The following is a 26,602-nucleotide window of genomic DNA, read 5'->3' as shown; positions in this document are numbered from 1 at the left end:
TTGGACCACAGTTCAGTTTTTCAGCCATAAAAAGTGAACTGCTCTCTCATTTCAGAGACTTTGTTTAGCAAACTTCCACTTTATTGAGCTCTCAGAAGTACAGAGCACAGCTGATCCCCCTGCTTTAGTTGCAGTTCTTGTTTTAGGCTTCTCTATATCAGGAATATGGTGAGGAAGTGTCAAATAAAACTACTCCTTTTATAAGGCATATAAGGTATATTTATTGTGTGTTTTGTTAGTGTGGCAATAGAGCCACAGCGGTTAAGTTAAGGCTGGACGATATTGTAAGCACCCATATTATAAAATATATCTTAATTTTTGTCGATATGATACAATTCTGATATCAATATGAACAAAATGCATCAGTAGAGGCAGATTCTGCTTTTCAAATGTTTTTTTATACCTACAGTAAAATGATTCTGATTTATATTTTGCTGCACATCATACAATTAAACAGGATTTTTAAACTCACTGCAATGAAATATACAGTTGGGTTAGTGTTTTTAAGCATTAATGATTTCCTTAATATGTTTATTGTCTATATTAATATTTAAGAAAAAATTATCTACAGTATCCAGTATAAGTGGTTTTTTTTCATTATTTAAAAATGTTCTGCATTGTAGGTTAATACTAAAGTCACACAAACTATAAAGAGAAATATATACAATTATTTAGTAAACAAAAACATGTTTAACAAACCAGAATATGTTTTGTATTTTATATTTATATGTTATATAAGTAGCTTCTCTTGATTATATTAGACAGTTTTGCACATCTTGGCTGGATTTTTTTCAGTCAGCTATATAAAGTAGAGTCACCTGAAATTCAGGCTTTCAGTTAACAGCTGTGCTGAACTCATCAAGAGTTAATTACTTGAAATGTATTTGCCTCTTAATGTGTTTGAGAGCATCAGTTGTAAAGTAGTGAAGAGGTAGATGCTCTAATCCAGATTATGAAAAGCACAAACTGCTCAACTAAGTAAAGAAATAAATTACTTTAAGAAATGAAGGTCAGTCAATCTGAAAAAAAAAAAAAAATCAATTAGTCACAAAGACCATCAAATATGTTATGATGAAACTCAAAACTCAAGGCAAGAAAGGGCAAAAGTTCCCTCTGTTGCATAGAATAAGTTTACTAGAGTTACCAGCTTCAGGAACTGCAAGATAAGAGCCCCCCAAATAAAAGCACCTAAATGCTAAAGTTAGTAAGAATTTACATTAGCGATGTTGTTGACTAAAAAAAGTCTTATGCTATTTCCACAGTATAGTAAAAAATATGATGATATAACACAGTGAAAGCAACTGGGAACAACAGCAACTCTCTCTGTCAGTGTAAATCACTGTCAATCACTAGAGACCCCCAAACTTCATGTAGCTTCATATTAGATCAAGAACAGTAGTGTAGAAAGTATAGAGAGATTAATGGAATGGGTTTCCATGGCCGAGAAGCTATATCCAAGCCTTACACCACAAAATACAATGCAGCCAAGAGGATAGTTTTGGCAGTATAGTCTATATAACTCAAAAATAGAAGCATCCAGTTAAAAAATTCAAATTCAAAGTTCTTACATTCGCCTACAAGGTGATGACAGAACTGCTCCTTCCTACCTGCACTGATCACTCCTGAAGGCTTACGCTACCTCCCGGCCGCTGTGCTCCTCCAATGAACGTCGCCTTGCTTTACCAAACAAACATTCACACAAAGCAATCCAGACTGTTCTCATACAGAGTTCCCCAATGGTGGAACAAACTACCTTCTACTACCAGATCAGGAGAGTCTCTCACTATCTTTAATAAACTCCTGAAGACAGAGCTCTTCAAAGAGCACTTACTCTCCTAACACCTCTAACTAACTACCTTCTACTACCAGATCAGGAGAATCTCTCACTATCTTTAATAAACTCCTGAAGACAGAGCTCTTCAAAGAGCACTTACTCTCCTAACACCTCTAACTAACTACCTTCTACTACCAGATCAGGAGAATCTCTCACTATCTTTAATAAACTCCTGAAGACTGAGCTCTTCAAAGAGCACTTACTCTCCTAACACCTCTAACTAACTACCTTCTACTACCAGATCAGGAGAATCTCTCACTATCTTAAATAAACTCCTGAAGACAGAGCTCTTCAAAGAGCACTTACTCTCCTAACACCTCTAACACACTAACTACTTCTAACCTAATTCCTTCTTCCCCTCCTTCACTCCTCTATCCCATTATTTCCCTTTGATCTGTTTAAGCCCAACTAAAGATGTTTTAGCTTTAACTTCTATTACTTTTGTACTTGACTATTGTAAGTCGCTTTGGACAAAAGCGTCTGCCAAATGTAATGTAATGTAATGTGATGTAATGTAATGTGATGTAATGCATCTGTCCAAAAAATTTAAGTTGCAGAACATTAAGTTACACAACACTAGTAGTCATAAGGGTATTTATTATAGTTTCGCACAGGTAGTAAACTGACTATGGCTTTTATTATTACAAATTATCAATTAATCAACGCAAAAAATTTTAGTTACATTTTTTTTTTTTATTATTCACATTGTGTATTATGTTAACTGGTCACTTTCGGCACTGCAGTGAAAGGTAACACCAGATAATGCCCAAGTTTTACATTTGAAAACAGCTCTAAACGTGCCGCTGTGTCGTTCTGACATCGTACAACGCTCTGCTTCATACTTAAATGAACAAAAACAGATCACTGCTACTGTTTCTACTACATATGATGATAGAGTGTTGTAGTATTGCAGCAGTAAACCACTGTAACAACACTCCAACCTGGTGCTGATTTTCAGGAATGCTTGTGGGGTCCAGCAGTGGTTGACCAGTATGGTCAAGAGGTGTAGGAGTGGAGGAGTTCATTAGAATAACAGAAGCTGTGGTGAAGACTGCTTTCAATTTATCTTAACTGCAGGAAGAGAGACTGGATTAGCAGCACAGCCCTCCCTCACTTCTCTTTATTATACTCACATACTGACTCACTGCCTGGCTGCTGTAAAAACACATTCCCATTAAAGGTCATTTTTATAGTGGCCTGGAAGAAGCGATTACACTTACAGACTTTCTGACTGAGTGACTGACAAACTTTGGTGAAATGTGCATGTGCAAATAATGTAATTTCCCTGTTGAGCTTCAATTATAGGAGCTAAAGTTATCATTAATTTGGCTACTCTTGGGTTGCGCTAATGCTGTGTTTATATTATTAAATTGTTTATATTATACTTAGGCCTGTCACGATAACAACATTTTCAGGACGATATATTGTCCCAGAAACTATTGTGATAAACGATAATATTGTCATTTTAGGCGTCACTATAGACAATGCTTTTTTCCTGCTTCGGGGCTCCCAAAGGAGCTTTAAGACAGTCTGTGACAGTAAAAATATACTAGCATAATAATACTATTACACCATTTTTTATTATCAAGTACAGACATAGGCTTCCAATATAAAAATTATAATATATTAATATCCTAAATAAATAAAACAAATTAAGTACAACCACCGTGGTACTCTGTGGGTTCTGAATAAAATGCACTTAATATTAAACAGAACTTTATAAAAAAAATAAAGTAAAATCAAATAGATAAAAGCAACATTTACATGAATTATTTTTTTAACTGTAGATATAACACAAAGAAACTTGCAGATTCTTTTTTCTGATCATATAGGCATATGCTGTAAAACACACATTAGCTCAAAAATACACGTGTCCATATGATCAAAGGCACAGACGGCTCAGCCATAGCTCTTGCTATAAAATTTTTTGTCAGACACTCGAATGCGTTCGCCAGCTAACACATCTCCACACACTCTCCGCTGTGTATGATAATTCGATAACTTAATTATCGCGACAGGCCTAATTATGCTAAATGAAAGCAGTTTGAAGATGGAGCTCTTAGGATTCTATGTTACACACTTTGCACAAGGCACATTGCGATGCTCATTACTATCTTACACCCCGCCAACAGTCTATTTTCATGCCTTGTGCCTGGGTCATTTAAATAGCCACAGTGCTTGTGAATATCTCTACGATGATGGGAGTAGTGGTCTGGAAGTGAGGTGTGTTCAGGTACATTTTTGGCTTATTGCTATCTTGGCAACAGAAAACACAGGTGTGCCTCTGACTGAATACAATCTAGACAGATGTTACCAATAGCATTTTTGCTATTTTGGCAACGCAGTACAGAATACAAAATAAAATGACATAGCTGTTCCTATAGTGTGAACGAGCAGGTTAGTTTCCTTTGCTGAGAAGTGTTGGACACGTCCAGGTAGCTGCGCCGTTAAAAGAGCAATACACCAAAGTCAGAGCGTACATGACTCTTAAAGGGAATGATGAGCAGGTGACACTCTGATTGATTGGTTTATTTCATGTTATGCCCAAAAAACACCTATGATTAATTTAGAGAATTGGTGCATGCCTTGTGTGTGTTTTGACCCGCACAAGGTGTACTTTTCCCATCGTTACAATAGCAAAGACACGCTGGCATGCCCTAAATCAAGCTGCACAGTGCACTATTGACAGCTTGCCTGTAGATCACTAAAATAGGGCCCACAGTGGTTTTAATGCATTAATCAACTCGACAACTTCTCCAAAGTCTGTTCCTGAGATTAAGCCATTCCAGCTTAAATGGTTTTGCCGTTATGACACTCTCAATGTTCCAGCATCACTATTGGAGCATTAGCAAGGAACTATTGTTAACCCTGGCGTTAATCACAAGCCGTGTTCATCTGGACCAGGGGTGTCCAAACTACGGCCCGCGGGCCATTTGCGGCCCGTTTCGCAAGGTATTTTAGAAATAGAATGAAAGTTGGCCCGCTGTTAAGCAGGTTTTTATAATGTGAGATTCAAAGTTTGATTGCTAGGTGTCAGAAACGGGCCAAAGAGTCGGAGAGAGTGCGCATTTTTAGCGCACAAAAATGGGCCAAAGAGTCTAAAAGCGGAGAGAGTGCACATTTCTAGCGCAGAAAAACCAGGGCAAAGAGTCTAAAAGCGGAGAGAGTGGGCATTTCTAGCGCAGAAAAACGGGCCAAAGAGTCTAAAAGCGGAGAGAGTGCGCATTTCTAGCGCAGAAAAACGGGGCAAAAGAGTCTAAAAGCGGAGAGAGTGCGCATTTCTAGTGCAGAAAAACGGGCCAAAGAGTCTAAAAGTGGAGAGAGTGCGCATTTCTAGCGCAGAACAACGGGCCAAAGAGTCTAAAAGTTGCCGTTAATAAGGATTTTAATATTAAGAGACATCATGAAATGAAACATCAATTTAAAAAATCTTAGTTTACACAACACTGTCAAAGATAAAGATAGTAAGTCAAGTAAAATGGTGTGTAAATGAAATAATCAGGAAAAAAGTATTATTTAAAGTGGTGTATTTCATTATTTGTTTTATTACAGAGTCTGTGGCCCGTAACTGCCATTGGTGGTCTGACAGTACTAGGCTTGCTTGTGACTTTTTGTTTATATTAATATTATTCAGATATTATTGCAAAAACATTGCTGTGTGAAAGCATTTACATTCTCAGTAAAGTTCTTTTTTACTACTGGAGTACATATTGTGTATTACATCGTGTTTCCTTTATCTGAGATTAAAATGATTTCTGTGATCTGAAGCCTTTAAGTGTGACAAATATGAAGCAATATGAAGTGATAGAACCAGCACTTCTTCTTCCTCTTTTTATTCAATGTTACCATAGTGAATGTGGGTTTTTCTTGGTAACTGAAGGCCATGGCTGATGTGTGTGTGTGTGTGTGTGTGTGTGTGTCTGCAGTGAATGATGCTAAGGGTAAGCAGAAGGTTCTGGGCTGTAATAAGAAGCTGAAGTTCAACCCCACTGAGTTAATACTGTACTGCAAGGACTTCCGCATCGTCCGCTTCCGCTTCGACGAGGCCGGACCCGAGAGTGCCAAAAAGGTACAAAAACACACACACACACACACACACACACACACACACACACATTAGGATACCAGTAGTCGACAAACAGCAGGTTTCAGTTCATTTTTATACTCTACTCACATACACTAAACAAAAATATAAATGCAGCAATTTTGGGTTTGCTCCCGTTTTTCATGAAGCCTGGCCCAAATATCTAAGACTTTTCCTATGTACACAAAAAAGGTTTTCCCTTAAAATTTGCTTAAGGTCTTATTCTATTTTTTTTTTTTTAGTTTATTTTAAAATATCTAGTTGTGGTCTCTAGTATAAGTGAATGTCATGTGAGCTGGTTTTTGTGAAAAAACGTGCACTGGTGATCCAGTATAACAGTGCTTTAGTCCAGTGAAGGAGTGGGCCGGGAGAAACAATAGGATTTTGACTCTTGCTCATAAATATTCATACATTCAAACATATTACCTCTGATTGGCTAATAGCACTGCGAGGCAGCTGGACCACAATTATAAACATTTTTTACAATAATAACAGTCTTTGCAATGTCATATGTTACTTAACAACATGTGTAATAATGCCCTGCTAAGTGTAGGTCAGCCACTGGCAGAGTCTCTGTAAAACACAAAATCCACCGGAGATCCTATGTAAACCTCTTTACGTAGTCCAGGCCCGGTGTGGATTTTTTTATTTTAACTAGCTGTAAACAGAACTCCAGCAGTGCTTGCCGGGGTTAGCAGCAGGCTACAGAACGATGATACTCACCTCTGAATGGCAAAAAGAGCTAGTGCTTAATGTGGTTAGCGGCTAATGCTAATGCTGCTCCAGTCTCAGTGCTGGAGAACTAAACTGAAACTCCTGTATAACTCTGTACACCAGATTAATCAGATCTTCATTAAAGTAAATCTGGCGAGCTGCTGGTGGCCAGTGTCTGCAGATCACAGATTTATAGTGACTTGTTTTCAGCAGAAAGTGTGTTTATATGTAAAGAGCTGTGTGTTAAAAAGGCTCTCACAGTTCCATGTTCCAAGCATGTGCAGCATTTATACACATTTGTACTTCATGTTTGACCTATCACACACACACACACACACAAACACTTACACACACATGCACGCTGCACGCCGCACGACTCCTGTGAGATGGGGATTAGCCTGTAAGAGGATTGCGAGCTCAGCTGATGGTTTCTGACTGTGTTTTCTGGCGCTTCAGTTGGTCAAGCTGAGGGGGGACAAATGGGTCAGACATGCTGTTTTTAGTGTCGAGGCTTTGAGCTGAAGCTGTTTGCAGTAAATATGTCCACTGCAAATATTTACAGCTCTGAGGATTCTTTCATCAGGACCCGGAGCTGCTGCGTGGTGTAGCAGTGTGACCTGCGTCTGAACCGGCAGGTCGAGCTGTACTGTGATGCTGTAAAAGGACAGTGTGAGTTTCTCCGGCTCTGGAGACGCTGTGGGATGGAGTGGATTACAGTTAGGCTGCTCTCACCCGGAGCAGTTCCTTTCGTCCTCCATCTGCCCAACAGTGATCCTGCAGAGTAGCTGGAATTAGCACTGTCTGTCCAGCAGTTATTTCCTGCTACACACAAATATTCTTTTATTTTCATTTTAAAAAAAGACAAAATCCTGATCTGTTTGTTTGGCTGAGGAACCTCTGAAAGTGTGACTGTTTTTATTTAAATAAAATTTCATGTAGAGACACATGAATACTGATACTGGTTATCTGTTACCATTCTCATTTACTTGTAATTGTAAATAAGGCTCCAATACCAACATCTCAATACCCCACATTCAATATTCCACATCCCAAATTCGCACATCCTAATACCACCCTGCATCCGATCCTCATACCCCACCTCCAGTACAGATACCCCACATTCGATACAGATACCCCACATCAAATATCCAACATCCTAAATCCCCACATCCTGAAACCACACATCAGATTCTGATAACCTGCATCCGATCCTCATACCCCACCTCCAGTACAGATACCCCACATCAAATATCCAACATCCTAAATCCCCACATCCTGAAACCACACATCCGATTCTGATAACCTGCATCCGATAAGTTGCATCCAATACAGATACCCCACATCCTGATACCCCACATCCTGATACCCTGCATCAGATCCTGATACCTCGCATTCAATACAGATACCAACATTCGATACCCCACATCCGATACATTACATCTAATACCCCACATCTGATACCTTACATCTAATACCCCACATACAATACAGATACCCCACATCTGATACCTTACATCTAATACCCCACATACAATAGATACCCCACATCTGATACCTTACATCTAATACCCCACATACAATACAGATACCCCACATTCAATACCCCACATTAGATACCCCACACCAGATACCCCACATCCAAAATCTCACATCCCAAATCACCACATCCTTATACCCTGCATCTAATCCTGATACCGATACCGATACAGGTTATCTGTTATCAAGCTTATTTACTCGTAATTTTAAATAAGGCTCAATATTCCACATCCTAAATCTCCACATCCTTATACCCTGCATCCTCTTACCCACGTCTGATACCCGACGTCCGATACCCCAAATCATGTGCCAGATTACTACACTAACAGACAGTTCTTGTTTCCATCTTCATGTCTGAATTAGAGCTATAATTACCCAAACCACTCAGTAGTGCTCTCCCTTTCACTAGTACTGGCCCCAGCATGAGGAAGGTAACAACTAGCACATGCCTTCACCAATATATGTGATATCCTCTGGTAGAATCACAAGGCATTCGGAGTAAATCGCTGGATCCCCAGCTCTGATACATCAGCTAACAGATGTCTGTGCTGACCAATATTACACTATATTGATACGGAGAGAACGAGCACCCGTCTCCTCACCCAGAGAAAGCATGACCAACTGTACTCTCTCGGAGTCCGGCTGCTGATGGCGAGCAGCATCAAATCTGGGATTTGAGTCGGTGGTCCTTGGATTATAGTGACGGCAACTTAATGCGTTAGACCACCCAGAGCCTTCTTAATGAAATTAAGCTCACTTGTGCTGAGCTTTGTTCAAGTTGATTACAGTCTGAAGTAAAAATGAATAAGAAATTAGAATAAGAAGCTCTTTTATGTTTTGTTTGTTGTCAGCAGGTGTTTTAATTGTTTAAAGGTAGCCACACAAAAATGGCAAAAAAACAATAAAAACTGAATACTTTTGGTGTTCACTGAAAAAGTAAAAAGAATATTATAACCATATACTGACTAATTTAAATAATATTGTGCTTTGTCGGTGTGCCTGCTCTTCAATAAAAATATACTTATGCTGTTATACACTTTATACAATAATGGAAAAGTGGATTTTTTTTTATTATTATTCCAATGTTAGTGGTTCCCTTGATCTGTATATTCTGCTCTTTCACTCTCTTTCTCTGGAAATTGACCTGTATGGAAAAAGTTTGGTCCACTGTGAAATATCTGACCTCATATTTCCACTAGAGCGTTTCTGATTCAGATGCTCCGGAATGCTCGTCTGAGGAATGAGCCTCTTCTGTGTGTTATGTGTTCTGAAGAGTGGGCGAAGTCGAGGAAAGGCTTTATGATGAAAGTTGTATTTGTGCTGGGTAACCCCCCCCCAGCCCCCCCTCTCTGACTCACGCTGGATTCTAGAGCATGGTCCGTCCTGTAGCTGCACAACAGCTGCCGTTGCTGGGAGACGCGGGTCACGTGAGCCGCTGTGTTAAACTCACTAACTGTAGCGACTGAATCACAGACGGTGAGCGGTGGCCTCTGATTGGCTGCTGAGTGCAGTGTGAGTCAGGGCAGGGATGAAAGGGGCCGGCAGTATGTGAGGAATGGCGGTTAGTCATCGGGGAGGACAGGGCGCTGGGTTTTGATGGCAGGATTTAGAGGAGTGTTTACATGATCTCAGGGCAGAATCAGGAGCATGTGTTTCCCTCACCAACACAATAGAAGACTATGTAGGCTCAGGCGTTTGTGTGGAGTAAAGCAGTCAGTGCCAGTTATATCAGTAATCAGGTAAATACAGATTATCCTGATGATTAATACAGAGACAGTCGGTGTTTTGTTTTTGTTTTTTTAATAGAGCACTGAATTTATTATTGTTTATTTAGATTTATTCTAACTATTGTATAGGTGGGTCACTGATGGGTCCGACTTGTTGTGAGATAAATTGTATCCAGTGGTTCTGGATGTGGTTCTTCTCCACAAGATGCAGCACACATGCACTGCAGGGCTAAACCATCTTCTGTTTGCCTTGAACTGGAATAGAAGTTATGGATATATTATTGTTTAAATGTGTGTATCTATGTAAAAGACAGTACAGCAGCAGTAAAACTAAAAGTGTTATAACTACATTATTATAGCTATTCTCCGGTTCACACATATTCCGCTGTGTGTGAGGTTTTGCTCATTTCACTGCACTCTTTTCCTACATGATGAATGGCTTACAGCAGGGGTGTCCAAACCCGCGAGGTATTTTAGAAATAGAATGAAAGTTGGCCCGCTGTTAAGCTGGTTTTTATAATGTGAGATTCAAAGTTTGAACGCTAGGTGTCAGAAACGGGCCAAAGAGTCTAAAAGCGGAGAGAGTGCGCATTTCTAGCGCAGAAAAACGGGGCAAAGAGTCTAAAAGCGGAGAGAGTGCGCATTTCTAGCGTCTAGAGTCTAAAAGTTGCCGTAATTAAGGAGTTTAATATTAAGAGATATCATGAAATTAAACATCAATTTGGAAAATGTTAGTTTACACAACACTGTCAAAGATAAAGATCGTAAGTCAAGTAAAATGGTGTGTAAATGAAATAATCAGGAAAATGTATCATTATTTGTTTTATTACAGAGTCTGTGGCCCGTGACTTCAAATATATTTCTCCTTCTGGCCCCCAACAAAAAAGTTTGGACAAAGTTTGGCTTAAAGGCTTCTTAGGGCGTTTTCACACCTGTAGTTGGTTTCTTTGTTTGTTTGTTTACTTGGAGCATTTCTGCCTCTGTTTGGTTTGGTTTCACACAGGCATAAACCTAAACGCACCAGTATGCGCACCAATAAAACACATGAGCAAATTGTTTTCTCTTGATTGGTCAGAGCTGTCTGGCGGAGGAGCAGGAAAGTAAATATAGCGAGAAGACTCTGTGTTTCAGCGTGTTTATCTCTGCAGTGTAAAGCTGCTCTAACACAGAATGCTGGAAATTTGCTGTTGCGCTTTCAAACTGTGTTTCCAACGGGACGTGCAGTGCAAATGTATATGTAGTAAACAGTCACGTGGCTGCGAGCAGTGAATGCTGCACATACCACCATCAGAGTAAACAGCATGGAGCAGCAGAGACAGCATTTGTTCTTAGCTGTGGTAATTAGCGTTATCTGGCTAATAAATCAGATTAAACTGCACCTTATCAGCAGTTTAGATCAAGTGAAAGCAGTATATTTCAGAGCTGGGACGGATCGAGACCGAATCACCACAAGCGATTCGTTCCAGAGTTCATTTTAGACTGGACAGAGATCACCTCCTCTAGATGGCCTCGGTCCAGGTGTTGCACTGGTTTTCACACCTGCTCAATTGAACCGCACTAAGGGGACAAACAAATCAGAGTACGTTTTAATGTAACCAAATTGTGCTGGTGTGAAAATGTCTTTAAAGACCTCACCGTCCTCAACACAGGCAGTAGAACAGAACAGCGCAACTCAGTCAGCATCTCTGCCAAAATATAGGCAATATTGACGTCAGCTAAAAATATTGAGGAGTCATAATTTATCAAATGCAATAATATCAAAAATATTTTTTTAAACGATAAAAAAAAATCTGATTGTCAAGTTTTTGTATTAATTTAGCTATTTACTGCATTTACTGTTTGTTAGTTTGCAATATTCTGCACTAAAAATGTAATACTTTATTTTTGTTGCATTTTAAATTCGGCTGCATTATTATCTTGGTGGAGTCTTGGTAAGTTAATGTTTATAAAATAGACTTTTTTCGTTTCTACTGAATGTATAATTTTTAAAAATTTTAAATAATCTTTAGTAATTATTCTTTTGCAGTATTATATTCTTTAAAATAACATTTTAAAAAAAGTGTTTTGGCATGTTGCCAAAAATATCATTATTGCAGAAATTTTCTGAAATATTGTGATATTGTTTTAGGGCCATATTGCCCACCCCTAACGAAAAGTCGATATCGTAATTATCAGGACATACCTACTTATTGATCACTGACTTCTTTTATTTCTTTATTTATTTCTTTAATAATATCAATATAGAAATTATTACATTATTACAGTTACTACTTGATCACTAACTTTATTCAGTGTATTTACAGGGTAATACACTCACTCACTGCTGAGATACGCGTTTTTAAACACTGTTCTTGGCTGCTTTGCTCTTTAACACAGCACTGTGTAATCAGTGTTAAACAGTGTTGGTGTAAAGCAGAGCTTTTCCGCTGCAGTTCCTCAGCCAGAGCCGACAGTAAGAGCACAGGAGGAAGTGTAGAGGAGAGAATAGAGAGGAGGCAGGAAGGATGAAGAGCAGGACGAGAGAAGAAAGCCGGCACGGCTGGAGTGACAGAAATCGGGAGACGAGTCTGCCAGCTCCCGAGAAACGTGTGAAGAGAGGAGGAGGCAGAACAGCATGGAAACAAGAAGAACAAAAAGGCCATTGAGACGGGCGCTCACTTTCTGATCGCTCAGCAAACACAGAGACGTTTGTCCCGCAGTTCCGTCTCACACGCCACAGAACGCTGAGCTGTAGAGCCGACGTGAAGGGCATGCAGAATAGAGACACACGCACGCACACACACACACACACACACACACACGAGACAGAGTGTATGTAGTGCACCCAACACATTGGAGCCATTAGGGCGCCGGGGGCACTTTAGCTCTCTCAGTTCACACACTGAGGTGAATTTTAATCACACTCACACACTTTCACTTATTTTAACTCATTTTAAAGTAACAGTCTGTAAGGTTAAAGGCCTTATTCACACTGCATCCAAATTTTATAGGCAAAAAAAACACACATCAAGTGTTAAAGGGGATTTTTTTGTGTGCTTTTGTATTTCCACTGTATCCCACTGCCCCTATAATAAACATTTTAAGTAAAAAAAAATCCATCCATAGTTTGGTGTCAGCAATCATATGTGATGTCACAATAAGGAAACCTGCATAGAACCACACTGGCACCACCCCTCACCCGTCACCCCCCACCAGAGCCCCACCCACTGGATCAGTTGAAGAAACACCATTTTTGGCTGCTGGATGAGAAACTCAAACAGTACACAGCAGAATTAGCCAGCAGACTTTGTCTGAATAAGGGATCTGTACCTACTGTCCTAAGAGTTGGATACTCTAAAATTACCCACAAGAATTTTATACTCTAAATTGATCTTGTGTGTGGGTTTGTATGTGAGTTTGGGTTCGTAAAAATGTGTGTATGACTTTGTGCCTCAATATGTGCTCACAGTCCAGGGTAAATGCTGTAGTGCCCGATGCAGTTCTCCAGGTGGACGATGGTTTCCGGTTGAGAGTATGTTGTGCGCTATTGCCGCTTCTCACCGATTTGTGGATGAGTGCTGAGTATAAATGGTTGTGTGTAAATACGTGATTGTAAAGCGCCCTTGGGTTTCTAAAAAAGGTGTTGTATAAGTGTAATTCATTCATAAACATTAAATTAATGCAACTAGTAATCACAATACTATTTGTTTTATAACCCATTATAAAGGTTACAAATGCAGCTCGTTGTTTGCATGGTGTGCTGATATGTAACTTAATAGAGCACCTAGATACTGGTTACTGTATGAATTCCTCTGTAGGTGGTCACAGCTGTCTGAGCCCGAGCTATTAGCTTGTCTGTTATCATAGTCATTTAATTGTGTGTGTGTGTGTGTGTGTGTCTGTGTCTTTTTGTGTGTGTGTGTGTGTGTGTGTGTGCTGAATGAAGGGGGCTGAGTGTAATTACTGTATGCAGCTAAAACTGGGAGCTCCATGTTTTCCTTTGTGACAGATGGACTGAAGCCAAACTGTAATAGTGTATTATAGTAAAGGAAATTACAGAGCCGCACGGCAGATTGACACACACACACACACACACACACACACACACACACACACTGTTCTCAGTGTCAGTTCAGTCCCAGACTGAATGGCCTATATTGTGTGTTTTTTGTATCTTTGCCACAAACACCAAACTCTGCACATGCCGTTCACAGTCCCTCTGTCCCCAGAGCAACAGTTCCTCTATACAGAGTTTACTTTCTTTTCCATTACAGAACAGCTCTGTCATCCAGATACTACAAACCCTACTGTCTACTGTGTTAGGGCTACATTATATGTGCTTAGGCTAAATTGTAACTTCAATTTTCCTACATACATTATCTTACAAAAGGGAGAACTCCTCATATTTTTGTACATATTTTATTATATATGTATATTTCATGGGAAAAAACTGAAGATGTGACACTTTGATACAATGTAAAGTAGTCAGTGTAGTCAGCTTATGTAATAGTGTAAAATATATTAAAAAAACTCAGCCATTAATGTCTAAACCCGCACCAGATTATAAGGCACATGATCAATAAATGTCTATTTTCAGGTCTATTTTCATAAATAAGGGGTAACTAAGTTAAGTAAAGCTAAGCTAAGCTGTAATTCTAAAAAAAACATTTTCTTTTAATTTAAAGTCAAACGAGTGAAAGAACTAGCACGCAGCAAAGTTAGCGGGTAATGCTAATGCTGCTTCAGCAGTGCCAGTCTGGGTTAACAGCAGGCTACAGGTCGATAATACTCACCTCTGAACGGCGAAAGAGCTAGCGCTTAGTGGGGTTAGCAGCTAATGCTATTACTGCTGCAGAACTAAACTGAAATTCCTAGATAACACTGTATTTAAGTGAAGTGGCTTTACTGCTCCTTAACACCTGACTGGTAAAATTCATACATAAGGTACACCGAATTATAAGGCGCTCTGATGATTTTTGAGAAAATTAAAGGATTTTGAGTGCAGCTTAGTTTGAAAAATACAGTAGACCCAATTAGCTATTTTTACAGCAGATTTACACTGTTATACAAGCTGTACTCTGACTACTTTATGTAATTTGTATCACAGTGTCACATCTTTAATGTTGTCCCACGAAGATACAGTCATATGAAAAAGTTTGGGCACCCCTATTAATCATTTTTAGTTCTAAATATTTGGGTGTTTGCAACAGCCATTTCAGTTTGATATATCTAATAACTGATGGACACAGTAATATTTCAGGATTGAAATGAGGTTTATTGTACTAACAGAAAATGTGCAATATGCATTAAACCAAAAATTGACCGGTGCAAAAGTATGAGCACCCTTATCATTTTATTGATTTAAAAACTCCGAACTACTTTCTACTGATTTACTGAGGCACAAAATTGGTTTGGTAACCTCATTGAGCTTTGAACTTCATAGCCAGGTGTATCCAATCATGAGAAAAGGTATTTAAGGTGACCAATTGCAAGTTGTTCTCCTATTTGAATCTCCTCTGAAGAGTGGCATCATGGGCTCATCAAAACAACTCTCAAATGATCTAAAAACAAAGATTGTTCAACATAGTTGTTCAGGGGAAGGATACAAAACGTTTTTAACCTGTTAGTTTCCACTGTGAGTCACATAGTACATAGTAACATAGTAAGGAAATGGAAGACCACAGGGACAGTTCATGTTAAGCCCAGAAGTGGCAGGCCAAGAAAAATATCAGAAAGGCAGAGAAGAAGAATGGTGAGAACAGTCAAGGACAATCCACAGACCACCTCCAAAGAGCTGCAGCATCATCTTGCTGCAGATGGTGTCACTGTGCATCGGTCAACAATACAGCGCACTTTACACAAGGAGAAGCTGTATGGGAGAGTGATGCGAAATCATACCACAGGAGACTCTGTTTGTGGCGTGCTTGCAGAAATGGCTTCTTTTGCATCACTCTCCCATACAGCTTCTCCTTGTGCAAAGTGCGCTGTATTGTTGACCGATGCACAGTGACTCCATCTGCAGCAAGATGATGCTGCAGCTCTTTGGAGGTGGTCTGTGGGTTGTCCTTGACTGTGTATATTTAGTGTACTTACTTTGTAAATATTTAGTGTACTTACTTTCTAAGGTACTGCACATATGAAGGGTGTGACATTTTTGTAACAAAATTACTGGTTTGATTTACGGTTCGGGATGATTTCATTGGCTGGGTAACACTGGTAAAGAAAAATTAAAGAGAGGGTTAGTCTGGATTGTACATTAGGGAAGAGAAAGTGTCTTTTAAAGGAAGAGAAAGCATTAAAAAATAACTTGATATATAAATAAGTAAAGTACTTACATTTACATTTAGAGCACTTACCTGATGCTCTGATCCTGATACCTGATGTTGTTAAACATGTAGGAAAATTGACAGTTGAGAGTCTTACCCAAGGACTCTTGGTATGGTGTGGTGGTCTTTTTAAAAGATTTTTATTTCACTAATTATTTACAACCTTTTCTTTTGGTTCATTTATCTTTATATTTTAATCATGTAAAGAACAACTCAGAGGTTCATGTACCATCCTTAAACATCCTCAAAACAATAAAACAGATATCATTTTGTGACATCACAAAAACAATGAAGTGGTATGGACCCTTATTATAAAGATAATAATAATTATATCAATAGGCCTAGATAAAAAATGAGATTTCATTAGATTTCATTGTTTTATAAATTTAAATCTTGATCAGTTTCATCTAATTAACTCGCTTTGATTGGGATAGAGATTTAGAGCTGTAAGACTTAAGTGTTTTCTATAGAAATGCTAATGAGGTCATGTGACTCTCCTGTTCTGCAGGTCTGTCTTGCCATTGCCCATTACTCCCACCCAGCCGACTCCCAGCTACTGTTCGGATTTGAGTACGTTGGCACTCGGTTCTACAACTCTTCAGGTAACACCACACACACACACACACACACACACATACAGACACACATACACACAGACACACCTATAATAGTAGGATAGAGATCAAATCAGTAATTTTAATCATTAAAGCTTGTAGTTTAGGAGACATGGGTGGAATGGCCCTCCTTCTCCTCATCACATGCAGTTAGGATGCATGTTAGTTAGGTATCCCCAATTTCAATATTGCTGTGCAGTACAATATTAAGATTTTCTTGCACCATTAGTAAATTGAGGTGCAAAATTGATGAGCGACCCAAGACAGTGATGTAATAATAAGACACTGATGATGATTATTTATGTTAATGAATAAACTGTCCTAAATCTTCATAAAAAAAAGGTTTAAAACCTTTAGTCTGAGCTTTGATTCCAGTTTCCAGTCCTGTTATTTTTGTTCTGGCTGGAACTTAGAGTCTGTGACCTTAACTGTGACAGAACAGTTTGAAGGTTTGTAGGTAGGTCAAAGCCTGGAAACTGGATTCAAAGTCCAGATTTAAAGATTAAAAATGTAAAGTATGTTTTTACCTGATCATTTTGTGTATTGTTCTTGGTTTGTGCGTGTGTGTGTGTGTGTTTGTGTGTGTGTGCGCAGGTGAGAGGGTGAATGGCGTGGACCCTGGTGGGGGGCTGCAGACGCCCCTGTTTGACTGCTCGTCTGACTGGGACAGAGAGATCAAACGCACAGGAGCCTCAGAGTGGAGAGTGTGCTCCATCAACGAGGACTATCTGGTCTCCCCCAGGTGAGTCTGTCTGTCTGTCTGAGTGTGTGTGTGTGTGTGTGTGTGTGTCTCTATATGTGAATGCGAATGTGTTTATGTATTTGTGTGCAGCTGTGTGGATTACAGGAGCTGAAGAATAGGATTAGCTGAGATCATTCGGTGCATTAATCTTTATTTGTACCTCAGCTGTGCTGTTTTACGTAACGGGGTGTTTACAGGTTAATATAATGGCTCTGTCTCAGATTTACTGATGTGATTATACAGTATATTAGTATAATCTTTACTGCTACTGCAAGTGGGTGCATGTGCTTGTGTGTGTATGTATGTGTGGGAATGCAACAGTTTGAACTGATTTAGTTTAGAAACTTTATTATTGCTTATAATAAATAATGTATTACAATTTAATACAATATACATCTCTGGAAAAAAAAATAAGACCACCTAAAAATCACGAGTTTCTTTGAAAAAAAAAAAAGAAAACTAAGTATTAAACTGAGTATAATCAAGAGGTAGATGGGTGATCACAAGCCATCAAACCAAGCAGAACTGCTTGAATTTTTGCACCAGAAGTGGCATAAAGTTATCCAAAAGCAGTGTGTAAGACTGGTGGAGAAGAACCAGGGTTAATTCACCAAATATTGATTTCTGAACTCTTAAAACTTTATAAATATGAACTTGTTTTCTTTGCATTATTTGAGATCTGAAAGCTCTGCATCTTTTTGTTATTTCAGCCTTTTTTCATTTTCTGCAAATAAATGCTCTAAATGCTCTAAAATATATTTTATTTGGAATTTGGGACAAATGTTGTCTGTAATTTACAGAATAAAACAACAATATTAATTTTAATAAAACATATAACTATAAATAGATCCTATTTTTTGTTTCTGATCTGCAGCATAGATTATTAAATTAATATTACCAAAAAGATAGATTTAAGAATATTAAATATTTTGTCAAATATTTGAGTCAGACTTTGCTGACAACTTTTTATTTTATATTAAAAATGATATTTGTGAGCTCAGAGATGTGCATCCCCGTGTGTGTTAATTTGTGGTAGTTATTGTTACAGACTTTTGAAAGGCCCTGTGTGTTTTGTTCTCCAGTCTCCCAGAGTTCTTTGTGGTTCCATCGTCGCTGGCAGATCAGGACCTGAAGCAGTACGCCTGTTACTTTAAAGCTCAGCGCGTCCCGGTGAGTTCACCACACTTTCAGCCCCTGAGAGACTCATAAATCTGTTCCTCTGACTCTGACTCTACTGCTGCTGCTCCTGCTTATTAAGTGCTTCTGAATTAGTGTGGTGTTTAAGGGCAGCACTGCTGTAAAAGCTCAGTTGGAGAGCATGCTGCTATACAGCGTTAAGTTTAAGCAATAGAACACGAGAGGGGGTGTGTTATCAGGAATAACATCACAGCTGTGATTCGGCTCGTGCCGTAGATAATCACGGCCGTGATGTTATTCGTGATAACACACGACCTCGAGTGTTCTATTGCTTTTATACAACAGTTTCTTTTTTTTTACAAAATGAATAAAGGAAATAAATCAAAGAACTTTGATTATTAAGGAATTCAGTTTGAATATGTTTTAATATGGACTGAGCCTTCCGCCAAAAAGTAGTTCCACCACAACTGTAACAGAACTGAAACGTAACTACAAAACAGTGTATGGTTCATACAGACTTACACCACGAACGTTAGCTTGAAAGCAAAATTGGGAATAAGTGAAGATGGTAACGTTAGGAGCGTGAAATAACACTAATACTCTCCTCTCCTGCTCTGTGGAGTCGTCTTCAGGTGAAAGCTGCGCATTTTTTGAGCATTTCTGCTTGTTTTGCTGGGTGGTGTTGGTTTTAGCTAGCCGGCTGGACTGTGGTTAGATTAGCGTAGCTTTCTTCAGCTCAGCATTAGCTTAGCTTAGGCTAGCCTGGTTGGTTAAGTTAGCGTTCTGGTTGTCAGACGGCATTAGCCGAGCGATTTTCTTTCCCTTTTTTCCACAAAAGACGAGCCAGCGCTGCGGGCTGTGGGTGAGCATACCGCGGTTGAGCGCTAGCCTGTGCTAAGCTAACGCTGCTGCGGGTGTCCTGTGTATATACGCCGTTACTCGGCAACGCGTCAGCGGAGTGATACAAGTTTAGTGTGAGAAGGCCGTGATGTTATCACATATATCAGCACGGCTAGATCACTTCTCAACCAATCAGATTGTGAGGTCGAAACTAACTGTTGTATAAAATACAGTATAATACAGGAGCAGTATGTACTAAATATCAGAAAGTGTGTCTGCCCCACCCCCTTCTCTCCAGACACAAAGTTCATGTGGGTTGCCAGCACAAAATGAGTTTAGAAATTTGCAATGGCAACCTGCAATATATACTGTACTAGAGGTGAAAGAAATTCAAATGCCTTAATTACTTATAATAATTAAAATAATAAAAAATTAATAGTTTATTTAACTGTAAAGCTGACAGAACGGAATTTCACACAAATTACTTTTAATGTGACACAACACTCTTATAAAAGCACCAGGTTTAAAACAAAAATTGCACCTTGTCATCTTCTCAGCTAAATAACTTGCGTAAACATCAGTGTAAAGCATATATATTCCTATAAAGAGCTGAGAGAGAAATCCTACCATTTTTAAAAACTGCAGAATCATCGCTCTCCGGTGAGGATCTGTGATTAATTTACTGTGGAAAACACTAAATAATAAACTCTCCTTTAAAGAGGATTTTAAATGTCCTTAATGTTAAATTCAAAATATGAGAAATCCTTAAAAAAAAACATTGAATGAGAAGAGGTTTGTCCAAACTTTTTACTTTTCGTATATATACAGCTCTGAAAAAAAATAAGAGACCACTTAAAATGATGAGATTTTACCAAATTGACAAAATCAAGAGGAAGATGGATGATCACAAGCCATCAAACCAAACTGAACTGCTTGAATTTTTGCAGCAGGAGTAAAGCAGCATAAAGTTATTCAAAAGCAGTGTGTAAGACTGGTGGATGCATGAAAACTGTGATTAAAAACCAGGGTTATTCCACCAAATATTAATTTCTGAACTCTTAAAACTTTATGAATATGAACTTGTTTTCTTTGCATTATTTGAGATCTGAAAGCTCTACATCTTTTTTGTTATTTCAGCCATTTCTCATTTTCTGTAAATAAATGCTCTAAATGAGAATATTTTTATTTGGAATTTAGGAGAAATGTTGTCTGTAGTTTATAGAATAAAACAACAATGTTTGTTTTACTCAAACTTAAACCTATTAATAGCAAAATCCGAGGAACTGATTTAGAAACTGAAGTGTTCTCTTAAGTAGAAATGCTGCTTTTTGATAAAACAGTATTTAAGTATAAAAAAATAATGTATTTATGTAGTGTATCACTAACCACTAACTTTTTAAAAGCATTTTTTTTACTAAACTGCACAGTACATTTTATACATATTGGTGCTTTAATTTAGTATATGAGCTGTACACTTAACATTACAAGCATGTCAACTTTGTGTAAAAGGAAATGTGTGCTTTGTGCGATTGTTTGTAATTGTGTTGATATGTTTGTACAGTTGTGGTGCTGGAATCACCCCAACGGGAGTGCCCTGGTTCGCATGTCCAGCATCACTGAGCCACAGCAGCAGAGGAAGCTAGATCAAAGGTATGCAGTCTTTCCACACTCACCTCCCAGTACAGTACTGGGGAATATGGGTTTTGTCTGCAATGGGCACAAGTCTAAAATTGCAACTACAGTACAAGTCCTGCCAATCTGCTGAGCTGTGTGGCCAGCGAATGCTGCTTGGCTCTGTTGGTAGCGCAGTGGGTGGGAAGAGACCCAAATGATACTCAAGCCCAGCCAAAATCAAATGGACCCGTATAAAGATCTGTTGGCAGAAGTTGTGCAATAGTACAAACATTTTTTATGACCAATATTCAGAATACACAGAGAATGTTGTCAACAGAGAAACATGACTCAGTTGAAGAGTCTGAGAACTAAAAACTGTATTTACCCTTCTAATAAATGTGTTTAATGGCTTAACCAATTGCTGACCAAGATGTGTCAACATCTACAGATGCACAGAGAATAACCTGGCCTGAACACCAAATAAAATAGAATTGACTTTGGGAACAGCGTGTTACACATTAGACACTGTACTGCATTTTTCACACTACAAAGCGCACCGTATTATAAGGCACAATATCAGTGAACGTCTATTTCCTGGTCTTTTTCATACAATTTCATTCCTTTTTTTAAGGCGCACCAGATTATAAGGGGCATTAAATGACAATAGTAAGGATACCTACATTGAAGTGAGCAAGGGTGTCGCCATGTTTCCCTTCGAATGGGAAAGCACCTAAGGAAACAAAACTGCAATTCTTAAAAAAAAAAAAAAAAAAAAAAAAAAATCTTTTAAAGAAATCTACACAGATTTCACTACAGAAAACAGTTTATTTTGGTGAGTAAAACACTTCTGTTTATTTACAGTAAGCTTAGATTTACAATATTTTGTCTAAGGATGAATTTTCATTAAAGTTTCTCCAGCACTAAGGCTGGGTGAAGCAGCATTAGCATTAGCCGCTAAGCGCAGAGCTGGTGGGATGTAAATGCCCGTCCAATAGCGCTAGACTGACATGACTCACAGGGCGTCTGTGAGCTGATGTATCGGAACCAAGTCGCTGCGCTTTCCTCCGAGTGCGCTGGTTACTTGGTAATGCTGCATTCACACCAGTCGGTGATTGACTTCACGTGTGTCGGATGAGGCATGTGCTCATCTTCAGCATCCTTGTGTTGGGGCATCACTAGTGATGGGTGGAGTGCAGCTGAGTGGGTGGGTTAATCGGCATAGCTAAATTGGGGAGAAACTTATTCTGTGCAACAGAGGTAACTCTTGGTCTTCCTTTCCTGGGACGATCCTGATGAGAGCCAGTTTCATCATAATGTTTTTGATGATCTTTGTGGCGGCACTTTTAAAGTTCTTGAAATGTTTTGGATTGATTGACCTTTATTTTAGTTTTTGCCATAATCTAGATTAGAACATTACCCAAATATTCACTATTCACTGTATACCTGTAACTCTACCTCTTCACTACTTTACTTTAACTGATGCTCTCAAACACATTAAGATACAAGAAATTCAAGTAATTAACTCTTGATGAGTTCAGCACAGCTGTTAACTGAAAGCCTGAATTCCAGGTGACTCTACCTCATAAAACTGACTGAGAAAATCCAGCCAAGACGTGCAAAACTGTCTATATCTAAGCAAGAAGTGCTACTTTGAAGAATCTAAAATAACAATTGCATATAATTGCATGATTTTAGTATTAATCTACAATGCAGAACATTTTAAAACAATGAAAAAAAAAAAGGTTTAAAAAAATGTAAGTTGTGTCCTAACTTTTGACTGGTACTGTACATTAGAGATGAGAGAGAGGAGAGAGTACTGTAAAAAACTAAAATAAAGGAGGACAGCATGTTGATGAGAGTGAAGAAGAATGATTGAGCTGTCATCTGTCCTCTTAGTCCAGCAGCTCTGTGGAATGAAGGTAATAAATAAAGCAGATTTTGGACTATGGGTCGTGGGAATGCAGGAAGTCCGAATCCATCATCCTCTCCTTTTCATAGCGACTGTCTGTTTCCAATTTATTTTGAATCTTGCGCAGAGCCTGTCAGCTCAATCACTTGATCTCACTTGGCACAACAAGCTGAGAGGGGTTGCCAGAGCTTCTCGGAGATACGCTCACTGTCCTATTTTCTGTTTGGGGCCCAAACAAAGCGGTTACAGCACAACCGAGAAAACAGACGCCTCTGCCAGCGAGTCATTTCTGCTTAAAACACTTTATATATCATCTCAAATCAGGCATTCCTCTGTGTTTGGACAGGATTTGCAGCGCAGTAATCAAGAGCCACCCACTGCGCAGCGACGTCCTGAAGACGGACTTGGACAAGAGTCTGCCGAACATCCAGGAGATCCAGACGGCGCTGGTGAAGCTGAGGCAGATTTGTGTAATTGGTGAGTCGGGTCACGCCCTGCTTTCACTCGCAGCTCTTTTGTTTGCCTTCCAAAACAGGCAGATTTAAATCCATTAGAGATTCAAATCTGTAACCTTTTGTCCTGGATCAGAGTCCATAAATCCTCATCCTTTATTGCCAAAGTTTACTGTTCTCTGTGCTTCCAGTGCTCCCAGCAATCCTAATCCAACAGATCATTATCACCCCATTAAAGCAGTAATCCAGCAGTTGTCATTCTGGTATTTTTTGCCACATTTTAAAACACAGGAACCAGTATCATGTCTCATGACTTTTGCCACTATTGTCACTATGGGCCCCATCTTACACCCTGCGCAAGATGCATCATAATGCTTATTGCTATCTTACACCTAGCAAACATTTAAAAAAGTCATTTAAATAGCAATGGTGCTTGTGAGTATATCTTTACTGGTGGGTGTGAAGGTCTCAAATTAAAGTGTGTTCAAGTACATTTCTGTCGTATTGCTATGTTGGCAAAAGAAAACACAGGTACAGCACTGATTGAAAACAAACTAGACAGATGTCAACAGTCAACAGACATCAGACACCCAAGTCACATACACACACAAGTACAAACAGCTGTGCACAAGCCCATGTTTACAGGGATTGGACAATGAAACTGAAACACCTGGTTTTAGACCTCAACAAGAGGTCTAGAGTTGAGGTGCACATTGAATTCTGCCTTGATTTGATCAGCAGTGGTTTTATGTTTTTGGATACAATCTGGGTTAGCACCCAAACATCCCTTTCAGACAGCTTCCTCTTACAGAGTCCACAGTTAATCCTGTTGGATGTGGTTGGTCCTTCTTGGTGGTATCTCGCTGACATTACCCTGGATACCGTGGCTCTTGATGCATCACAAAGACTTGCTGTCTTCGTCACAGATGCTCCAGCAAGACGTGCACCAGCAATTTGTCCTCTTTTGAACTCTGGTATGTCTCCTATAATGTTGTGTGCATTGCGATATTTTGAGCAGAACTGTGCTCTTACCCTGCTAATTGAACCTTCACACTCTGCTCTTACTGGTGCAATGTGCAATTAATGAAGATTGGTCACCAGGCTGCTCCAATTTAGCCATGAAACCTCCCACACTAAAATGAAGAGTGTTTCAGATTCACTGTCCAACCCCTGTACATATACAATAAACAGAATATAAAATTAAATTACAATGCTGTTCCCGTGAATTTACAGTGTGAACGCACACATCGTTTTCCTCTGCTGAGAAGCACATATGGCTGCGTCTTTAAAATAGCGATCCATCAAAGTGAGAGTGACTTAACGGATATATTAGATGTGGGGGATGTGGTTCGGTTGTGTGGAAGGTTCTGAATGTTCTCTGGTAATTGCTGCAATGAATGGTTTGGTTGGTTGATGTAATCTGACACGTTCTGTGGTGATGAGAAACAAATCAATATCAAACTTAATCTAATGAGGAATTAATGTATGCTGTGCATGCTGTAATAGAAAAATAAACAAAGGGATGCATATAAAATAAAATATAAAATAAAATATATGCAAAAATATACTGACATTACTCGGATATACCAAAAGTCATAGGATAGAAGTATGTAAACCAGGGGTGTCCAAACTACGGCCCGCGGGCCATTTGCGGCCCGTTTTTTTTTTTTTTTTTGCAGCGGCCCGCGAGGTATTTTAGAAATAGAATGAAAGTTGGCCCGCTGTTAAGCAGGTTTTTATACTGTGAGATTCAAAGTTTGAACACTAAGTGTAAGAAACGGGCCAAAGAGTCTGAAAGTGGCGAGAGTGAAGTTTTTGCGCAAAAAACGGGCCAGAGAGTCTAAAAGCGGAGAAGGTGTGCATTTCTAGCACAAAAAACGGGGCCAAAGAGTCTAAAAGAGTGAGAGTGAGCAGAGTGAGCAGTTTTAGCACAGAAAATGGGCAAATGAGTCTAAGTTGCCGTGATTAAGGAGTTTAATATTAAGAGACATCATGAAATGAAACATCAATTTGAAAAATCTTAGTTTACACAACACTGTCAAAGATAAAGATAGTAAGTCAAGTAAAATGGTGTGTAAATGAAAGTAATCAGGAAAAAAGTATTATTTAAAGTGGTATATTTCATTATTTGTTTTATTACAGAGTCTGTGGCCCGTGACTTCAAATATATTTCTCCTTCTGGCCCCCAACAAAAAAAGTTTGGACACCCCTGATGTAAACTGATTATGATGTGTTTTTTTTTTTTTTTTTTTTTGTGGACGGCTTGGGATTGTTCTCAGCAGTATAAGTTTTGAGGTGTTATCTTGTGATTAAGGATAAACACTGGTGTGCCAGTGGTCAGCCCACAGCAGACAGTGCAGTGGTGGGTAATGATGATGACTGCCGGCGTCTGGCTGGAATTGTCCGCGCGAACAAACAAGCAACTCTAGCAGAAATCACATCCATCTTTCCCACAGGGCAGTGGGGTGTTGTTAAGCTTTTGTGGGACATGACAAAAGTCATTAGACACAATACATGTTCTTGTCCCATCTCAGTGTATTATTCAGAGTAACTAGCATGTGAATCATGTTACACAGGAAGTAGAATTTTGAGTTAGGTCAGGACTCCTATTGGTGTAAAGCGGTGTCTGCTTTAAACCAGAGTCTACCACAGGACGGGAATGTGCTATGCTGCACTGCAGTCAGAGTGATAGTGAGCTGTCTTATTCCTTATCTATTGTATATAAAAGGGCATGTTTACACCTGGCATTAACATACATATTCAGTGACTCTAATCCCAGATCTCATTCACATTTATAATTGGACATATTAAGCAAAATTCACTTTTTGTAATCAGGAATCATATGCTTCTTTCAGCCGTTTTGGATGCTGGCTCCTATTCTGCTCGAATTAAAGTCAAACATAAGGTCAGATAGCAAACATGGGATGGGATGGGATTTGCATAAAAGTGACAGAGCCTTTAAACGACTTTTTTTGTAGTGCATAGACCTATTCTAACTTTTGTAAAAAGAAGTGTACTATGTTACCTTTTGAAACGGATTGTACTTAGTTTTTTTATCCCACTGTACTGTTATTTTACTCAGATTTTATAAATA

At 39.0% G+C, this 26,602-nt stretch overlaps 1 protein-coding gene across 5 annotated transcripts in view; it reads left to right on the top strand.

Annotated features, from left to right (window-relative positions):
• Positions 1-26,602, top strand: part of mtmr10 (myotubularin related protein 10) — an 86,986-nt gene that overhangs the window by 45,304 nt on the left and 15,080 nt on the right. For all 5 annotated transcript variants that reach the window (XR_007429238.1, XM_022665121.2, XM_049471313.1 and 2 more), the window contains exons 5-10: positions 5,761-5,903; positions 16,709-16,802; positions 17,409-17,556; positions 18,639-18,726; positions 21,095-21,183; positions 23,403-23,533. Coding sequence is in view for 4 of the 5 variants with exons in the window: in XM_022665121.2 (XP_022520842.2) it covers positions 5,761-5,903; positions 16,709-16,802; positions 17,409-17,556; positions 18,639-18,726; positions 21,095-21,183; positions 23,403-23,533 (693 nt within the window). In the remaining variant the exon portion in view is untranslated. The remainder of the gene's footprint in view (positions 1-5,760; positions 5,904-16,708; positions 16,803-17,408; positions 17,557-18,638; positions 18,727-21,094; positions 21,184-23,402; positions 23,534-26,602) is intronic.

The sequence above is a fragment of the Astyanax mexicanus genome, chromosome 23 (genome assembly GCF_023375975.1).
Source record: "Astyanax mexicanus isolate ESR-SI-001 chromosome 23, AstMex3_surface, whole genome shotgun sequence".
NCBI classification, from domain to species: Eukaryota; Metazoa; Chordata; class Actinopteri; order Characiformes; family Acestrorhamphidae; genus Astyanax; species Astyanax mexicanus.
This window is presented reverse-complemented; position numbering and strand designations above follow the sequence as displayed.